Source organism: Telmatherina bonti, assembly GCF_933228915.1.
Source record: "Telmatherina bonti genome assembly, chromosome: 23".
NCBI classification, from domain to species: domain Eukaryota; kingdom Metazoa; phylum Chordata; class Actinopteri; order Atheriniformes; family Telmatherinidae; genus Telmatherina; species Telmatherina bonti.
In genome coordinates, this window is record NC_136632.1 from 29,185,661 (window position 1) to 29,202,910 (window position 17,250).

General features: G+C 46.4%; 1 protein-coding gene across 1 annotated transcript in view; it reads right to left on the bottom strand.

The window, feature by feature from the left end:
• Positions 1 to 16,705, bottom strand: part of stab2 (stabilin 2) — a gene marked incomplete at both ends in the record, with an annotated part of 190,280 nt that extends 173,575 nt beyond the window's left edge. The window contains 24 exons of the mRNA XM_079263431.1: positions 8,026 to 8,088; positions 8,168 to 8,296; positions 8,365 to 8,496; positions 8,569 to 8,676; positions 8,774 to 8,863; positions 8,941 to 9,018; positions 9,090 to 9,192; positions 9,267 to 9,394; positions 10,131 to 10,178; positions 10,253 to 10,345; positions 10,773 to 10,868; positions 11,122 to 11,280; positions 11,348 to 11,441; positions 11,523 to 11,703; positions 11,780 to 11,891; positions 11,967 to 12,074; positions 12,621 to 12,722; positions 12,793 to 12,852; positions 12,986 to 13,141; positions 13,943 to 14,023; positions 14,094 to 14,147; positions 14,222 to 14,338; positions 16,328 to 16,390; positions 16,637 to 16,705. Coding sequence (XP_079119557.1) covers positions 8,026 to 8,088; positions 8,168 to 8,296; positions 8,365 to 8,496; positions 8,569 to 8,676; positions 8,774 to 8,863; positions 8,941 to 9,018; positions 9,090 to 9,192; positions 9,267 to 9,394; positions 10,131 to 10,178; positions 10,253 to 10,345; positions 10,773 to 10,868; positions 11,122 to 11,280; positions 11,348 to 11,441; positions 11,523 to 11,703; positions 11,780 to 11,891; positions 11,967 to 12,074; positions 12,621 to 12,722; positions 12,793 to 12,852; positions 12,986 to 13,141; positions 13,943 to 14,023; positions 14,094 to 14,147; positions 14,222 to 14,338; positions 16,328 to 16,390; positions 16,637 to 16,705 — 2,424 coding nt within the window. The remainder of the gene's footprint in view (positions 1 to 8,025; positions 8,089 to 8,167; positions 8,297 to 8,364; positions 8,497 to 8,568; positions 8,677 to 8,773; positions 8,864 to 8,940; positions 9,019 to 9,089; positions 9,193 to 9,266; positions 9,395 to 10,130; positions 10,179 to 10,252; positions 10,346 to 10,772; positions 10,869 to 11,121; positions 11,281 to 11,347; positions 11,442 to 11,522; positions 11,704 to 11,779; positions 11,892 to 11,966; positions 12,075 to 12,620; positions 12,723 to 12,792; positions 12,853 to 12,985; positions 13,142 to 13,942; positions 14,024 to 14,093; positions 14,148 to 14,221; positions 14,339 to 16,327; positions 16,391 to 16,636) is intronic.
• Positions 16,706 to 17,250: the final 545 nt, after the last annotated feature.

A 17,250-nucleotide genomic window follows, 5' to 3' on the forward strand; every position in this document is an offset into this window, starting at 1 on the left:
TATGCAGATGTATGTCCTACCGTATGCAGATGTCTGTCCTACCGTATCCAGATGTCTTTCCTATCGTATGCAGATGTCTGTCCGACCATATGCAGATGTCTGTCCTATCGTATGCAGATGTCTGTCCTATCGTATGCAGATGTCTGTCCTATCATATGCAGATGTCTGTCCAAACGTATCCAGATGTCTTTCCTATCGTATGCAGATGTCTGTCCAATCGTATGCAGATGTCTGTCCTATCATATGCAGATGTCTGTCCTACCGTATGCAGATGTCTGTCCTAGCGAATATAGATGTCTGTCCAAACGTATACAGATGTCTTTCCTACTGTATGCAGTTGTCTGTCCTATCATATGCAGATTTCTGTCCCACCGTATGCAGATGTCTGTCCTACAATATGCAGATTTCTGTCTTAATCTATGCAGATGTCTGTCCTATCATATGCAGATTTCTGTCCTACTGAATGTAGATGTCTCTCCTACCATATGCAGATGTCTGTCCAAACGTATGCAGATGTCTGTCCTATCATATGTAGATTTCTGTCCAAACGTATGCAGATGTCTGTCCTACCATATGCAGATGTCTGTCCTAGCGAATGCAGATGTCTGTCCAAACGTATGAAGATGTCTTTCCTATCGTCTGCAGATGTCTGTCCAAACGTACGCCGATGTCTTTCCTACCATATGCAGATGTCTGTCCAAACGTATGCATATGTCTGTCCAAACGTATGCAGATGTCTGTCCAAACGTATGCAGATGTCGGTCCTAATCTATGCAGATGTATGTCCTATCATATGCAGATGTCTGTCCTATCATATGCAGATGTCTGTCCAAACGTGTGCAGATGTCTGTCCTATCGTCTGCAGATGTCTGTCCAAACGTATGCAGATGTCTGTCCTACTATATGCAGATTTCTGTCCTATCGTATGCAGATGTCTGTCCTATCGTATGAAGATGTCTGTCCTATTGTATGCAGATGTCTGTTCTATCGTATGCAGATGTCTGTCCTATCGTATGAAGATGTCTGTCCTACCGTATGCAGATGTCTGTCCTACTGTATGCAGATGTCTGTCCTATCATCTGCATATGTCTGTCCTATCATCTGCAGATGTCTGTCCTATCGTATGCAGATGTCTGTCCTACCATATGCAGATATCTTTGCTATCATATGCAGATGTCTGTCCTACCATATGCAGATGTCTTTCCTATCGTATGCAGATGTCTGTCCTATCATATGCAGATATCTGTCCTAATCTATGTAGATGTCCGTCCTATCGTATGCAGATGACTGTCTCATCATATGCAGATGTCTGTCCTATCGTATGCAGATGTCAGTCCTAGCGAATACAGATGTCTGTCCTATCGTATGCAGATGGCTGTCCTACCGTATGCAGATGTCTGTCCTATCGTATGCAGATGTCAGTCCTATCAAATGCAGATGTCTGTCCCACCGTATGTAGATGTCTGTCCTGTCGTATGCAGATGTCTGTCCAATTGTATGCAGATGTCTGTCCTATCGTATGCAGAAGTCTGTCCTATCGTACGTAGATGTCTGTCCTACTGTATGCAGATGTCTGTCCTAGCGAATAAAGATGTCTGTCCAAACGTATACAGATGTCTGACCTACCGTATGCAGATTTTTGTCCTATCGTATGCAGATATCTGTCCTATCATATGCAGATTTCTGTCCTATCATATGCAGATTTCTGTCCCACCGTATGCAGATGTCTGTCCTACCATATGCAGATTTCTATCATTTCATATGCAGATTTCTGTCCCACCGTATGCAGATGTCTGTCCTACCGTATGCAGATGTCTGTCCTAGCGAATAAAGATGTCTGTCCAAACGTATACAGATGTCTGTCCTACCATATGCAGATTTTTGTCCTATCGTATGGAGATATCTGTCCTATCATATGAAGATGTCTTTCCTACTGTATGCAGATGTCTGTCCTACCATATGCAGATTTCTGTCCTATCATATGCAGATTTCTTTCCCACCGTATGCAGATGTCTGTTCTATCATATGAAGATGTCTTTCCTACTGTATGCAGATGTCTGTCCTATCGTATGAAGATGTCTTTCCTACTGTATGCAGATGTCTGTCCTATCATATGCAGATGTCTGTCCTATCATATGCAGATGTCTGTCCAAACGTATGAAGATGTCTGTCCAAACGTATGCAGATGTCTGTCCTAATCTATGCAGATGTCTGTCCTATCGTATGCAGATGTCTCTCCTACTGAATGTAGATGTCTGTCCTAGCGAATACAGATGTCTGTCCTACCATATGCAGATTTCTGTCTTATCTTATGCAGATATCTGTCCTATCATATGAAGATGTATTTCCTACTGTATGCAGATGTCTGTCCTACTGTATGCAGATGTCTTTTCCACTGTATGCAGATGTCTGTCCTATCATATGCAGATGTCTTTTCCACTGTATGCAGATGTCTGTCCAATCGTGTGCAGATGTCTGTCCTATCTTATGCAGATGTCTTTACTATCATCTGCAGATGTCTGTCCTATCATCTGCAGATGTCTGTCCTATCATCTGCAGATATCTGTCCTATCATATGAAGATGTCTTTCCTACTGTATGCAGTTGTCTGTCCTATCATATGCAGATTTCTGTCCCACCGTATGCAGATGTCTGTCCTACAATATGCAGATTTCTGTCCTAATCTATGCAGATGTCTGTCCTACCGTATGCAGATGTCTGTCCAAACGTATGCAGATGTCTGTCCTATCATATGTAAATTTCTGTCCAAACGTATGCAGATGTCTGTCCTATCGTCTGCAGATGTCTGTCCAAACGTATGCAGATGTCTGTCCTACCATATGCAGATGTCTGTCCTAGCGAATGCAGATGTCTGTCCAAACGTATGAAAGATGTCTTTCCTATCGTCTGCAGATGTCTGTCCAAACGTACGCAGATGTCTGTCCAAACGTATGCAGATGTCTGTCCAAACGTATGCAGATGTCTGTCCAAACGTATGCAGATGTCTGTCCAAACGTATGCAGATGTCGGTCCAAACGTATGCAGATGTCTGTCCAAACGTATGCAGATGTTGGTCCTAATCTATGCAGATGTCTGTCCTATCATATGCAGATGTCTGTCCTATCATATGCAGATGTCTGTCCTATCATATGCAGATGTCTGTCCAAACGTATGCAGATGTCTGTCCTATGATATGCAGATGTCTGTCCTAGCGAATAAAGATGTCTGTCCAAACGTATACAGATGTCTGTCCTACCATATGCAGATTTTTGTCCTATCGTATGCAGATATCTGTCCTATCATATGCAGATGTCTGTCCTACCATATGCAGATTTCTATCATTTCATATGCAGATTTCTGTCCCACCGTATGCAGATGTCTGTCCTACCCTATGCAGATGTCTGTCCTAGCGAATAAAGATGTCTATCCTAGCGAATAAAGATGTCTGTCCAAACGTATACAGATGTCTGTCCTACCATATGCAGATTTTTGTCCTATCGTATGGAGATATCTGTCCTATCATATGAAGATGTCTTTCCTACTGTATGCAGATGTCTGTCCTACCATATGCAGATTTCTGTCCTATCATATGCAGATTTCTTTCCCACCGTATGCAGATGTCTGTTCTATCATATGAAGATGTCTTTCCTACTGTATGCAGATGTCTGTCCTATCGTATGAAGATGTCTTTCCTACTGTATGCAGATGTCTGTCCTATCATATGCAGATGTCTGTCCTATCATATGCAGATGTCTGTCCAAACGTATGCAGATGTCTGTCCAAACGTATGCAGATGTCTGTCCAAACGTATGCAGATGTCTGTCCTAATCTATGCAGATGTCTGTCCTATCGTATGCAGATGTCTCTCCTACTGAATGTAGATGTCTGTCCTAGCGAATACAGATGTCTGTCCAAACGTATGCAGATGTCTGTCCTACCATATGCAGATTTCTGTCTTATCTTATGCAGATATCTGTCCTATCATATGAAGATGTATTTCCTACTGTATGCAGATGTCTGTCCTACTGTATGCAGATGTCATTTCTATCGTATGCAGATGTCTGTCCTATCATATGCAGATGTCTTTTCCACTGTATGCAGATGTCTGTCCAATCGTGTGCAGATGTCTGTCCTATCATCTGCAGATGTCTGTCCTATCATCTGCAGATGTCTGTCCTATCATCTGCAGATATCTGTCCTATCATATGAAGATGTCTTTCCTACTGTATGCAGATGTCTGTCCTATCATATGCAGATTTCTGTCCCACCGTATGCAGATGTCTGTCCTACAATATGCAGATTTCTGTCCTAATCTATGCAGATATCTGTCCTACCGTATGCAGATGTCTGTCCAAACGTATGCAGATGTCTGTCCAAACGTATGCAGATGTCGGTCCAAACGTATGCAGATGTCTGTCCAAACGTATGCAGATGTTGGTCCTAATCTATGCAGATGTCTGTCCTATCATATGCAGATGTCTGTCCTATCATATGCAGATGTCTGTCCTATCATATGCAGATGTCTGTCCAAACGTATGCAGATGTCTGTCCTATGATATGCAGATGTCTGTCCTACCGTATGCAGATGTCTGTCCTAGCGAATAAAGATGTCTGTCCAAACGTATACAGATGTCTGTCCTACCATATGCAGATTTTTGTCCTATCGTATGGAGATATCTGTCCTATCATATGAAGATGTCTTTCCTACTGTATGCAGATGTCTGTCCTACCATATGCAGATTTCTGTCCAAACGTATGCAGATGTCTGTCCTATCGTCTGCAGATGTCTGTCCTATCGTCTGCAGATGTCTGTCCAAACGTATGCAGATGTCTGTCCTACCATATGCAGATGTCTGTCCTAGCGAATGCAGATGTCTGTCCAAACGTATGAAGATGTCTTTCCTATCGTCTGCAGATGTCTGTCCAAACGTACGCAGATGTCTGTCCTACCATATGCAGATGTCTGTCCAAACGTATGCATATGTCTGTCCAAACGTATGCAGATGTCTGTCCAAACGTATGAAGATGTCTTTCCTATCGTATGCAGATGTCTGTCCAAACGTATGCAGATGTCGGTCCTAATCTATGCAGATGTCTGTCCTATCATATGCAGATGTCTGTCCTATCATATGCAGATGTCTGTCCAAACGTATGCAGATGTCTGTCCTATCATATGCAGATGTCTGTCCTATCGTATGCAGATGTCTGTCCTATCATATGCAGATGTCTGTCCTATCGTCTGCAGATGTCTGTCCAAACGTATGCAGATGTCTGTCCTATCATATGCAGATGTCTGTCCTACTGAATGTAGATGTCTGTCCTAGCGAACACAGATGTTTGTCCCACCGTATGCAGATGACTGTCCTAATCTATGCAGATGTCTGTCCTACTGAATGTAGATGTCTGTCCTATCATATGCAGATGTCTGTCCTATCGTCTGCAGATGTCTGTCCAAACGTATGCAGACGTCTGTCCTACTATATGCAGATTCCTGTCCTATCGTATGCAGACGTCTGTCCTATCGTATGAAGATGTCTGTCCTCTCATATGCAAATGTCTGTCCGATCGTCTGCAGATGTCTGTCCTATCGTATGCAGATGTGTGTCCTACCATATGCAGATGTCTGTCCTATCATCTGCATATGTCTGTCCTATCGTATGCAGATGTCTGTCCTACCATATGCAGATGTCTTTGCTATCGTATGCAGATGTCTGTCCTATCGTATGCAGATGTCTGTCCTACCATATGCAGATGTCTTTCCTATCGTATGCAGATGTCTGTCCAAACATATGCAGATGTCTTTCCTATCGTATGCAGATGTCTGTCCAAACGTATGCAGATGTCTGTCCTATCATATGCAGATATCTGTCCTAATCTATGTAGATGTCCGTCCTGTCGTATGCAGATGTCTGTCCTGTCGTATGCAGATGTCTGTCCAATTGTATGCAGATGTCTGTCCTATCGTATGCAGAAGTCTGTCCTATCGTATGCAGATGTCTGTCCTAGCGAATAAAGATGTCTGTCCAAACGTATACAGATGTTTGACCTACCGTATGCAGATTTTTGTCCTATCGTATGCAGATATCTGTCCTATCATATGCAGATTTCTGTCCCATCATATGCAGATTTCTGTCCCACCGTATGCAGATGTCTGTCCAAACGTATACAGATGTCTGTCCAAACGTATACAGATGTCTGTCCTATCATGTGCAGATGTCTGTCCAATCGTGTGCAGATGTCTGTCCAAAAGTATACAGATTTCTGTCCTATCATATGCAGATGTCTGTCCTATCATCTGCAGATGTCTATCCTATCGTATGCAGATGTCTGTCCAAACGTATGCAGATGTCTGTCCTATCGTATACAGATGTTTGTCCAAACGTATGCAGATGTCTGTCCAAACGTATGAAGATGTCTGTCCTATCATCTGCAGATGTCTGTCCTATCATATGCAGATGTCTATCCAAACGTATGCAGATGTCTGTTCTATCGTATGCAGATGTCTCTCCTATCATATGCAGATGTCTGTCCAAACGTATACAGATATCTGTCCTATCATATGCAGATGTCTGTCCTATCATCTGCAGATGTCTGTCCTATCGTATGCAGATGTCTGTCCTATCGTATGCAGATGTCTGTCCTATCATCTGCAGATGTCTGTCCTATCATCTGCAGATGTCTGTCCTATCATCTGCAGATGTCTGTCCTATCATCTGCAGATGTCTGTCCTATCGTATGCAGATGTCTGTCCAAACGTATACAGATGTCTGTCCTATCATATGCAGATGTCTGTCCAATCGTGTGTAGATGTCTGTCCAAACGTATGCAGATGTCTGTCCTATCGTATACAGATGTTTGTCCAAACGTATGCAGATGTCTGTCCAAACGTATGCAGATGTCTGTCCTATCGTATGCAGATGTCTGTCCTATCATATGCAGATGTCTGTCCAAACGTATCCAGATGTCTGTCCTATCGTATGCAGATGTCTGTCCTATCATATGCAGATGTCTGTCCTATCATATGCAGATGTCTGTCCAAACGTATGCAGATGTCTGTCCTATCATATGCAGATGTCTGTCCAAACGAATGCAGATGTCTGTCCTATCATATGCAGATGTCTGTCCTATCATATGCAGATGTCTGTCCAAACGTATGCAGATGTCTGTCCTATCGTATGCAGATGTCTGTCCTATCATATGCAGATGTCTGTCCTATCGTATGCAGATGTCTGTCCTATCATATGCAGATGTCTTTCCTATCATATGCAGATGTCTGTCCAAACGTATCCAGATGTCTGTCCTATCGTATACAGATGTCTGTCCTATCGTATGCAGATGTCTGTCCTATCATATGCAGATGTCTGTCCAAACGTATCCAGATGTCTGTCCTATCGTATACAGATGTCTGTCCTATCATATGCAGATGTCTGTCCTATCATATGCAGATGTCTGTCCTAGCGAATGCAGATGTCTGTCCTATCGTATACAGATGTCTGTCCAAACGTATGCAGATGTCTGTCCTATCGTATACAGATGTCTGTCCCATCGTATACAGATGTCTGTCCTATCGTATGCAGATGTCTGTCCTATCGTATACAGATGTCTGTCCCATCGTATACAGATGTCTGTCCTATCGTATACAGATGTCTGTCCCATCGTATGCAGATGTCTGTCCTATCATATGCAGATGTCTGTCCTATCATATGCAGATGTCTGTCCTATCATATGCAGATGTCTGTCCTAGCGAATGCAGATGTCTGTCCAAACGTATGCAGATGTCTGTCCTATCATATACAGATGTCTGTCCTATCATATGCAGATGTCTGTCCTAGCGAATGCAGATGTCTGTCCAAACGTATGCAGATGTCTGTGCTACCGAATGTAGATGTTTGTCCTATCATATGCCAGTTGTAAGTGGCTCTGAAGCCCCGCTTCCTGGCCTCAACTGATGCTAAATCACATATTTCATGGACAAAGTCTTGGTGTTAGACATTTGTGGAGGCAGATGAGGGTGATGGAGGCTTACATCTGGGACAGTGTTGTTGTAGCACATCTTTTTCTTCTGGAACAAGCAGTCGACACACTTTCCCTGCGAGAAGTAAGGCTGAGTTAGGGTGTAGCAGAGGACAGGTTGTTCAGCATGGATAGGGACAGGACTGGGACTTTACCAGGACTTTCTGGTACCAGACTTTGTTACAGTAGTTCCTGTTGATACGCAGGACAGCCGACACACCATGGACTACCCCCTTACCGCTCAGGATGTCGGAGGAGTTGATCTGAGCATCGTTGACAAACAGCTGGAGGAGAAAACAGCTTTTTAACCTGGTCACATCATCAGGTTGCTTGCCCCCATTCGGACACTCACCTTTCCGTCTCGGGGAAAGATGCCGAGCTGGAAGGATGATCCCAGGAGCGTCGGTTTGTATCCTCCAGGCTGAAGGTCAGTCTCCAACAGCCGCTCCGATACCACCACATGGTAACGGGTCGCGTTCATATCCTGCAACAGAAACAGGAAGTCTGAGAAGCTCCTTAATCAGGTTCATGAGACGCCGCTTCCTTCTCACCGTACCAGGGCAATGGCGGCCATGTTGTCGAGGTACTCAGTGATGGCGGCGTCTGTTGGAGCAAAGACAGTGAACGCTTCAGCAGCCTCAATCTCATCCGTCAGGTTGTATTTCTGATGAAACCAGCAGAGACAAACAGTGTTGAGGACAATGTCCAGCAGCATCATGGTGACATGATATGATGACCTGATGGCGGCGGAGCCTTCGTACTATGAGGTATGATCTGAAGAGTGAGAACTCGGGCCTCAGCGCCAGAGTTGCCAGCAGACCTTCGCTAAGCTTCCTGTCAGGAACCAAAACCTGGAGACAAGAAGGACAGCTGTCAGGACAAAACGGTGGCGGTGTGGTGAGGCCATGACATCTGATCAGATGACAACCTGGTCGATAAGATGGATCAGCCCGTTGGTGGCGGCGATGTCGAAGGCAGTGACAACGGCTCCGGCTACAGATGTGACCTGAAGGAAGCAACGCGGTGAGTCAGACCTGGACGTCACGGTTCAGAGGGACAGAATACTCCAGACGTTACCTCACTGTTGGCCAAGACGGGAAACGTAGTGGACAGCAGGGATGTCACAGAGGACTGCTGTCTCAGCTGGGACAGCGGGAAGTTCCCAGAGATAATGTGATTCCTGTCAGGACAATAAAACGTCTCAGATCGTAAGACAACAATAAAAACACGGTGCAAATTGCAGCGACCTCAGACCTGATCAGACTCGGCAATTTCCCCTTCATTGTCCAGAAGTTTCTGTCCACAGGGGACATCTTTAAAACAGCGTCAGATGTGGGAACCAGGAGGGTGATGTTCTGATCTGACAGAGACAGACCAGAGTCCTGATGGGACAAAGCAAAGACAAAGCCATCAAATCCTGTAAAAAGCGGTCGGCCATCTGGAACTGATGGGCATAAATCTCATTTCTGAGTAGGAAGTTTAGGGAGCTGTAATATTCCACAAGGTCACCACTAAGTGTCCCTTGCAGGCAGCTGCATCCAGGAAACATCTTCTTGAGTCACATTGTATGTGACGTTTGGCCTTCATTGGACGAGTCATGATGTTCCATGCATGGAAATGTTACAAGAAGAGACCTGTTAGTGTGGCTGTGTAATGTGAAAGATGTCCACCTTGAACAGTTACTGCCTTCAGTTTCCCAACGCTTAGAGGCCACTTTGTACTTGGGTAGCCACAGCGTCAGATTAATCACAACACACTGCTTTGACCCCACGCTGGAGTACGAACCGCTGCAGACGCCGCGTCAGCATGAACCAGGATGGAAAGGCGATGAAACACCGTGGTAAACACAACCTTCTTCCAGCTTTACTGGAACCTGTTGCACAGAAACCAGCGCCTCCTCTGGTGGAAACTGGAACATGTTGTTTAAAAAGTCTGATGCGGTGTGGATGCAGTCGTGGTCCGACCCGGTTTGGCTCACCCACCCCCCGGACTGAACCAAGTCACCTATCGGATCCAGTCTCTCCTGCAACCCTTCCCAGCATCCTGGTTGGGCTTTTATGAATCGCTGACATCACTGATGCAGTTCGACCAATCAAACAGGGTGTGTGAGACACTCACGGTGATCCAGGTGGCGAAGTCTGCAGCTCTGGGCAGCGCCATCAGCTCCTGAAAGCAGCAGAGCAAGCTCAGCCTGACAGTCAAATGAAAAAGGAGTCTAAATGAAGGTGAGCGATACTCACCTGTTCAACACTGCCGAAACACAGGTGTCCATTTCCAACATACCCGTCCTCACAGACACACTTCCACTGAGACGCCACCAGGCGACATCTGGCCTGAACACAATCACACCACGGACTCAGCATGAAGCCGGAAGTTTTTATCATCCTGTAAAAAGTATCTCAGTAAAGTTCAGAAAGGATCTGCAGGGTTGCAAACATAGCAGAGAGCAGAAGCAGAAGACTGCTGCAAGACTCGTCCCTGTCTTTATACCGGTGTGTGGTTCAAACCGTCCAATCAGAGAACAGACGGCTTCCTGCCCTCTTTTTTTATCTTTTCAACAAAAACATCTTTTTTCCAAACCCAGCGGAACCTTTCTGAACATTTACAAAATGGACGTTCTTTGGGACGATTCTTTTTGCAGGATGACAAATAAACAGAAATTATTTGTAAACATTCGTTTCCAGCTGCAGAACCTCTGACTATGTTGAATCTATGTCAGACCACCACATCGTCTGTCACATATCAGTCATTAGAACTTACCAGATAGTGACAGCCTCCCTTTTCAGCTACACACTGATTGACAGCCTCACAGATTCGCCCGTTTCCTTTGAAGCCGACTTTGCACGTGCAGCCGCTCTGAGCAGGTTGACAAAACAAAGTCTGTTCAGTGCTGAACTTTGGTTCGACTTTACCACAGGAACTGTTTCATTTCAGCTGATAACTTGTTCAGATTCCACATGTGGAGTTCCCCAAGGCGCCATGTTGGTCTCTCTACTGTTCAGCAGCTGAATGTGGAGCAACCCTACCGCTGTACTTGGACCCATTACCTTCAGACTGTAACAGCTGGATCTCTGAGTCCGTCTCATTATTCACTGTTCCAGACAGTTACCTGTCCAGGTCCAATGTAGATGCAGGTGGCATTTGGGTGGCAGCCTCCTCTGTCAGAACCAAGGCAGTTGTTGATTGGTTGACACTCCTCTCCGTCCTCCATCCATCCCAACAGACACTGGCAGATGTGCTTATCTGGGCCTGTCCTAACGCATTTGGCCTGCAGGAGACAGGAATGTCAGCCTGGACCAGGTGAGACGGGACCAGGGAAAACATCCGAAGCTCACGTTCATGCTGCAGCCTCCTCTGTAAGGTGGAGAGCATGGGTCCACCTCCACACAGGTGATCCCATCCCCGATGAATCCAGGTCGACAAATGCATCTGAAGGAGACAGCAGATGGACTCATGCTGGTCACCTGATCAGGTGGATCACTGTGTGTCGTCACCATACGGACAACCCACCTGGGAAATACTTGGCTGAAGTCGCAATCGGCGTGAGCATGACAGAACTGTGCCTGGAAACCACACGCTGAGGTCCGCCGCTCACAGAACAGACCCGTGAAACCCTTTTCGCATGAGTCCACTTTACACCGACCGTCCGAGTCCGGGCGGTTGTCACATCGGCCATGGATACAGGGACAGGCTGGGGACACACAGGTGAGATCCACAGGTGAGGAGACGTCCTTTCACCACGTCCTGTCCCTGCAGGCCGGACTTACTTCTGCCACAGTTGGGTCCATACTTGGTGGAGGACGAGCAGTACTGACAACGAGAACCTGTGAAGTTCTTTTCACAGATACACAAACCGCTTCCTGTGTCACCGTCCACGCACTGAAAAGACCAACCTTTAGTCAACAACAACAACAACAACAACAACAAGACCCCACCTGCCTCAAGTGTCCCTACCTGGCCGTGTCCGGAGCAGGGGGTCTGGAATCCACCGGGACAAGGTGTGCAGTCTGGACCGTAGAAGCCTTTACAACACGCTGCAATCTGAACCAGAACAGGTGCTTCCTGGTTACCACCAACAGGCTCAGTCAACCGTTCGGTCCAAAAACCAGGTCCAACCCTGACTTTCTGACTCCAGATCAGTCCCTCGGTAAGCATCTTTATCCAGAGTTACTGTATTACATACTTGCTCCTTTTATGTACGTCACACCTGTCTGAGTCGTCACTGCTCTGGTACGTTCGTGCATCCTCTGCACGGTTGGTTGCTAGCCAACACATCTGTCATCAGAGTCATCACATCGGAGTTGAGACGTCAGCCTCAGACGATGGAGATGATGATCAATAGGCAGCGCAGTGGACGGAGAATATTAATACACCAAGGCTTCTTCATGTCTCTGTTGCTGCTTGCAGATCAGCTTTACTGTACAACACTGCCTCCATGGTTTCTGTTGGTACTACACTGTTTGCTACCACAGACCACGCATTCAAAAGAGACCTTAGGGTCCAATTTGTCCCTCTCACCCTTAAGACACACAGAGTTTCTATGTGACCTGGTTTCTGGAGGGGGTCCCAACATCTACATGAAAACAGAACTGTGATGCATTTAAGTACCGTTTCAGTGGTGTTGCAGAGGGGGAAGCATCCCATCCTTGGAAACATGTTGAATGGAGAGCGGAGGAAGTCATTGAGCATACATGCAGGAGTGGAGAGGCCCTGATCAACAGAGATCATGTTAACGTGTTTATACAGACGCCAGAAAACAAGTCAGAGTGAGACATCTTACCACACTGACTCCGGAGGAACAGGAGTACGCAGATGTGTCAGAGCAACTCCTGCACTTCATCTGGAAAGCAGAGTTTTAGTGTGAGATGAGAGTTGACAACACATTGACTCGCCATTCCATCCTGATTGGTTGGTGAACAGAGACGAAGCGCTAGAGCATCCAGACAGCCTGAAAACCAACAGGCTGAACTCACCTGCGGCGTGATTCGAGTGACTGTGAAGTTACACTTGTTGGGCAGAACAGGCAGGATGGAGGGTGGAGTCAGAACACCGTCCATCACATACAGGCGTCCATTTTTAGCCTCCACAGCGGTTTCCAACACAACCACTCCATTTAGCAGGATCTGACCCTGCAGAAGAGGGACGGGACTGACCTTCATCACCATCATCACAGTCATCATCACTGCCATCGTCAGATTTATGGACAAAATGACTGCTACAGCCATTTAGGTAATATTGTTGGTGAAATATTCAGCTGTTTAGCTATGAGAAAGTTTTGGGCTCTAACAAGCTTAGTTGAAGACAATCAAGGCTGTTCTGAGCTCCGGCTTTTGATTGGCTCTGGTTTAAGAAGCCATCCATGAAGCCTAAGTTTCTCTTCTCTGTTCATTCTTGCTGTGGAGCCCAGAGAGCACCCTAGTCTATGACCATGTTTAAGTGCATTTACTCATAAGGAATACCTTTACGTTTTTCTCTTTCCTGTAAAGCTGAAAAGATTTAGTAAAGAACACAGAAACAAGCCATGGACTTTCAGTGGTTTTTGGAAGCATGCATCAACTATGCTCGGTCTCTCCAGCTCGAAGAGGGCCTTTATAGTCAGTGCCACTCTTAACAATGACTAAAATGAATAATTGATTGTCCAAACCGCATTTCATTTTAGCCCTCAACTCATTTTATAACTAAATTAAAAAGGAAACAAAAAGGAAATCAATGTTTTGTTTGTTTTTGTTTGAATAAAAATGCTGATCAGCTGATTGATTGATTGAAACCCTGAGATGTAAATGTGGATGTGGGTGTGGCTTCCCTGTCTCCGCCCCTCACTTTTCCCAGGGTTTAAGAAACAGGCTGGAATGTAACATTTGCTGGTAGTTTTTCTGTTTGAGTTGCCCAGCAGCAGCTCCTAGTGGCTGACAGCGGTACTACATACTTACATTTCGTGTCACGTTGACTGCCAGAGCCTGGTTGGCCTTCGTCATCATCGTGGAGCTGGACACCAGGTTAAAGACCTCCAGCTTCAACACAGTGGCAGTAAGAATCACTGGAGGGAGTCCAAATGAGGCGTCATCAGGTCACAGTACTCACCGAAGTATCCGGGATGATGTGGTTCCTCAGGAACTCCAGCAGCTTGTTTTGACCCTGAAAGTTCAGGTTAACCAAAGAATTAACCCCTGCTGACCTGGAACCACAAACCATGTTTAACTCTGACTCACATCTGGACTGCTGAGGTGCTGCAGGTGTCCCTCTGCCATGGCATCAAAGGCTGCAGAGGTGGGAGCGAAGACGGTGAGGGGCCCCGGAGCGTCCAGGATGGACGTCATAGATGCTTTCTGCAGAGACCAGGAAACCAATGAATTCCAGGCTGGATGAAGACAAAAACTGATGTTTGCTGGAAAAGGTGGAGGAAAATGAAGTCTCCTGAAAAAAGGGACATTTGGGACATTTGGGACTAATACCACATGTCCCCAACTGAACGCTCAGTAATCAGATGCCCTGATGAATCTTCTAGTCAGGTGTGCTTTGGTCATCCCTTCAGGCCTGCTCCTATAGGCTGCTGTTTTAGGTCCCATGATGCACCGGGAGGCATCCCATGATGCACCGGGAGGCGTCCCATGATGCACCGGGACACGTCCCATGATGCACCGGGACACGTCCCATGATGCACTGGGAGGCGTCCCATGATGCACCGGGACACGTCCCATGATGCACTGGGAGGCGTCCCATGATGTACCGGGAGGCGTCCCATGATGCACCGGGACGCGTCCCATGATGCACCGGGAGGCATCCCATGATGCACCGGGACACGTCCCATGATGCACCGGGACGCGTCCCATGATGCACCGGGAGGCGTCCCATGATGCACCGGGAGGCGTCCCATGATGCACCGGGACACGTCCCATGATGCACTGGGAGGCGTCCCATGATGCACCGGGACACGTCCCATGATGCACCGGGAGGCGTCCCATGATGCACCGGGACACGTCCCATGATGCACTGGGAGGCGTCCCATGATGCACCGGGAGGCGTCCCATGATGCACCGGGACGCGTCCCATGATGCACCGGGAGGCGTCCCATGATGCACCGGGACACGTCCCATGATGCACCGGGACACGTCCCATGATGCACCGGGACACGTCCCATGATGCACCGGGAGGCGTCCCATGATGCACCGGGACACGTCCCATGATGCACCGGGACACGTCCCATGATGCACTGGGAGGCGTCCCATGATGCACCGGGACGCGTCCCATGATGCACCGGGACACGTCCCATGATGCACCGGGAGGCGTCCCATGATGCACCGGGAGGCGTCCCATGATGCACCGGGACACGTCCCATGATGCACTGGGAGGCGTCCCATGATGCACCGGGACACGTCCCATGATGCACTGGGAGGCGTCCCATGATGCACCGGGGTACACACCAACCAGACCGTTTATTTATTTATATTTATGTATAAACACACGTATTTGTCCCAGCAGACAAGCTGGGAGGACATTGTGTCCAATAACCACAATGGATTTCATTCCAGTCGTCCTCTTCTTCTCCTTTCATTAAAGAAAAGACTGAATTTATTCCAGTCACTCAGATATCTGGAGACTGGAATAAGGAATAATAATTAAACATGTGATCATTTATAATCCAGTTATATAAGACACTGTTATTTAATTCAGTTAAAGAAAGAAACAAACAAATGTGTCCTGGAGCATTTTTCTGATGAACAGTGGGACAAAATATCTGTCAACAGGTGCAGAAGTCTGACTGGGAGGAACAGAATTAGAAAATAATGTCTAACAAGGATTATTTTCCACTGAAGTTAACGCCAGCTTGACAGGATGAGCTGTCAGCCAGAGGAGAGCTCGTCTAAACCGCCTCATGTTGCTCATTTACACACAAAGGAAAAGAAATCTCATTTAGATTACTGCCACCATTTTCTGTCATTTTCAACATATTGTCGTGTTTTTTGTGGAAGAATGGGATCAGTAACTAGATAAACTTGGGATATGTAGTTGCTAGGCAACGCCTTTATTGTGCCGGTCACTGGGAGTTACCAAGAGCTAACGCTATCATTTTACTGCCTTACAGTTCTTAACACCTGGATAAAAGTTATGTTGTTTGTTGTCCTTTCTTTGCTTTCCTTTCAGAGGGACCTCCTTACTGGCTCTGGTCCTGATGGAGGTTCAACTTCTTTCCTTGGCACTAATAGAGGTTTTACTCCTGGTTCTGGAACTGGTTCTGGTTCAGATGAAGGTTTCTTGTGTAGCTGTTATATTTTCACTACAGTTATTTAGACTGTGTAGTAATCTGATTACCTTACCTCCAATAAGAAGTTGAAAGTCTGGAATTTTCCATAGCTGGACATGATGTGGATCAGGTTCTCCTGTGGAAGGAGGAAAGCTGGTGGTCATGTGACTTAAAGTGATGTTATGAGACAGACTATGGAGTTGGACTGACTTCAGGTTGCATGAGGACCACAGATCTTTCCAGACCACCTCATTCCAACCATCTGCTGGACTTTCAGACAGAAAGGTATGAATGTCAGAAGAAAGAAGTACATTTTGGATGTGAAAGATGTCTTGACCCGATCCAGAATCATGCCTCTGGAGCTCTGGTTCTGTGGGTTTACAAAAGGAGCCCCCTGGTGCTCACGAGGCGGGGTCAATGTCAGAGACCAGGCTCCGCCCATCTGCCTCATTTCGCCTGTGGACAGAGACATTCCATGTCCATGAAAAAAAAGACTATCTTACATCTTTGTTGCTGTCCACAGTGGCGGAGACGCCATCAAGCAGCTTATTGACAATGTGAATCAAGCCGTTGGATGCCACCAGGTCAGACTGGATGATGGTGCCCTTCTTCCTGCTGCCACGGATACGGATTCTGGTCTGAGACAACAGGAAAAGAAGCTGAAAGTTGAAAATATCCAGTCTGGTTCCATCAAGTTCCATGTCACATTTTACTAAATTTGTCTGAGGCAGACCTACGACAGAACCAGAACCACCTATCACTGTCCATCAGAACCATTTTCTTCAGAAACAACGTCTTCAGATCAGAGATGTACAAGTGCTATTACCTTGTTATGTCAAAGAAGCCCAGTTCTATCAGAACATCTGGACTGGTTCTATCTGGACATCTGGAATGGTTCTATCAGGACATCTGAACTGGTTCTATCTGGACATCTGGAATGGTTCTCTCAGGACATCTGGACTGGTTTTATCTGGACATCTGGACAAGTTCTATCAG